This window comes from Pundamilia nyererei, unplaced genomic scaffold, assembly GCF_000239375.1.
Source record: "Pundamilia nyererei isolate P.nyererei 1_Seehausen unplaced genomic scaffold, PunNye1.0 scaffold00299, whole genome shotgun sequence".
NCBI lineage: Eukaryota > Metazoa > Chordata > Actinopteri > Cichliformes > Cichlidae > Pundamilia > Pundamilia nyererei.
In genome coordinates, this window is record NW_005187700.1 from 555,845 (window position 1) to 556,857 (window position 1,013).

The 1,013-nt window shown below is 40.1% G+C and overlaps 1 protein-coding gene across 1 annotated transcript in view; it reads right to left on the reverse strand.

The window, feature by feature from the left end:
- Positions 1-1,007, reverse strand: part of LOC102198317 (ribonuclease inhibitor-like) — a 17,228-nt gene extending 16,221 nt beyond the window's left edge. Inside the window, exon 1 of the mRNA XM_013915409.1 lies at positions 475-1,007. Coding sequence (XP_013770863.1) covers positions 475-1,007 — 533 coding nt within the window. The remainder of the gene's footprint in view (positions 1-474) is intronic.
- Positions 1,008-1,013: the final 6 nt, after the last annotated feature.

The window sequence follows — 1,013 nt, forward strand, 5'->3', positions numbered from 1 at the left end:
GGTCTATCGCGATAGCTTAATTTCTCTATCGAGTAAAAGTTATATCGCGATACATATCGTTATCGTTCTATCGCCCAGCTCTACTTCTAATAAATATAAAACAAAATAAATTGATTTCAGCTAGATTTAAAGTGACTTTAAATGGCTGCATTTTCCTGTCATATTATTTAAATGTTATCCAACAATTACAGAAATCTATGTATTTATTGTATTTAATCACCAAAAAACTGAGCCACCACCATCATCTACATCATCCACCCAGGTGTTCTAAGGATCCAATGACAATAACCCCCTAAGTATGAGTGGCCTCGTACTCCTTTTACCGTGTGAAAAACTGCTGAGCTTTGCTTTCACCAAGGGAAAGCTGAATGTAAAACTAAAACAAAAGAAAATGATTTTGTACTGTCTACGTATTAAAAACAAATCTACCAGTCTACACTGATTTATGGTGTAAATGATCACATCTGGACTCACCGAGCCTTTCTGCAGTTCCTCACAGCTGGAATCAGTCTGTGTCGTCCTTGGTCTGATGTGTTGTATTTCTGCAGGTCCAACTCTTCCAGAACCTCTTTTGACATCTGCAGCATGTGGGCCAGTGCTGAGCAGTGGATCTCAAAGAGTCTCTCTGATCTGTTTTTTGACTTCAAAAATTCTTGGATATCCTGATGTATTGTGAGGTTATTCATTTCTATCAGACAGTAAAAAATGTTGATGCTTCTGTCAGGAGAGATTTTATCACTGTTCATCATCTTCAGGTTGTTGATGACTCTCTGGATGGTTCCTGGGTTTTTCTCTGTCTGACCCAGCAGACCTCCTAAGAGTCTCTGGTTGGATTCCAGACAGAGGCCATGAAGGAAGCGGACAAACAGGTCCAGGTGGCCGGTTTTACTTCTCAGTGATTCTCTCATGGTTTCTGAAAGGAGCTCAATAAGTGATGGGATATTATGCCAGATATCCAGAAAATCCCTCAGCACCTTTGTCTTCCTGCTGGTGAAACAGTGGAACATGTAGAC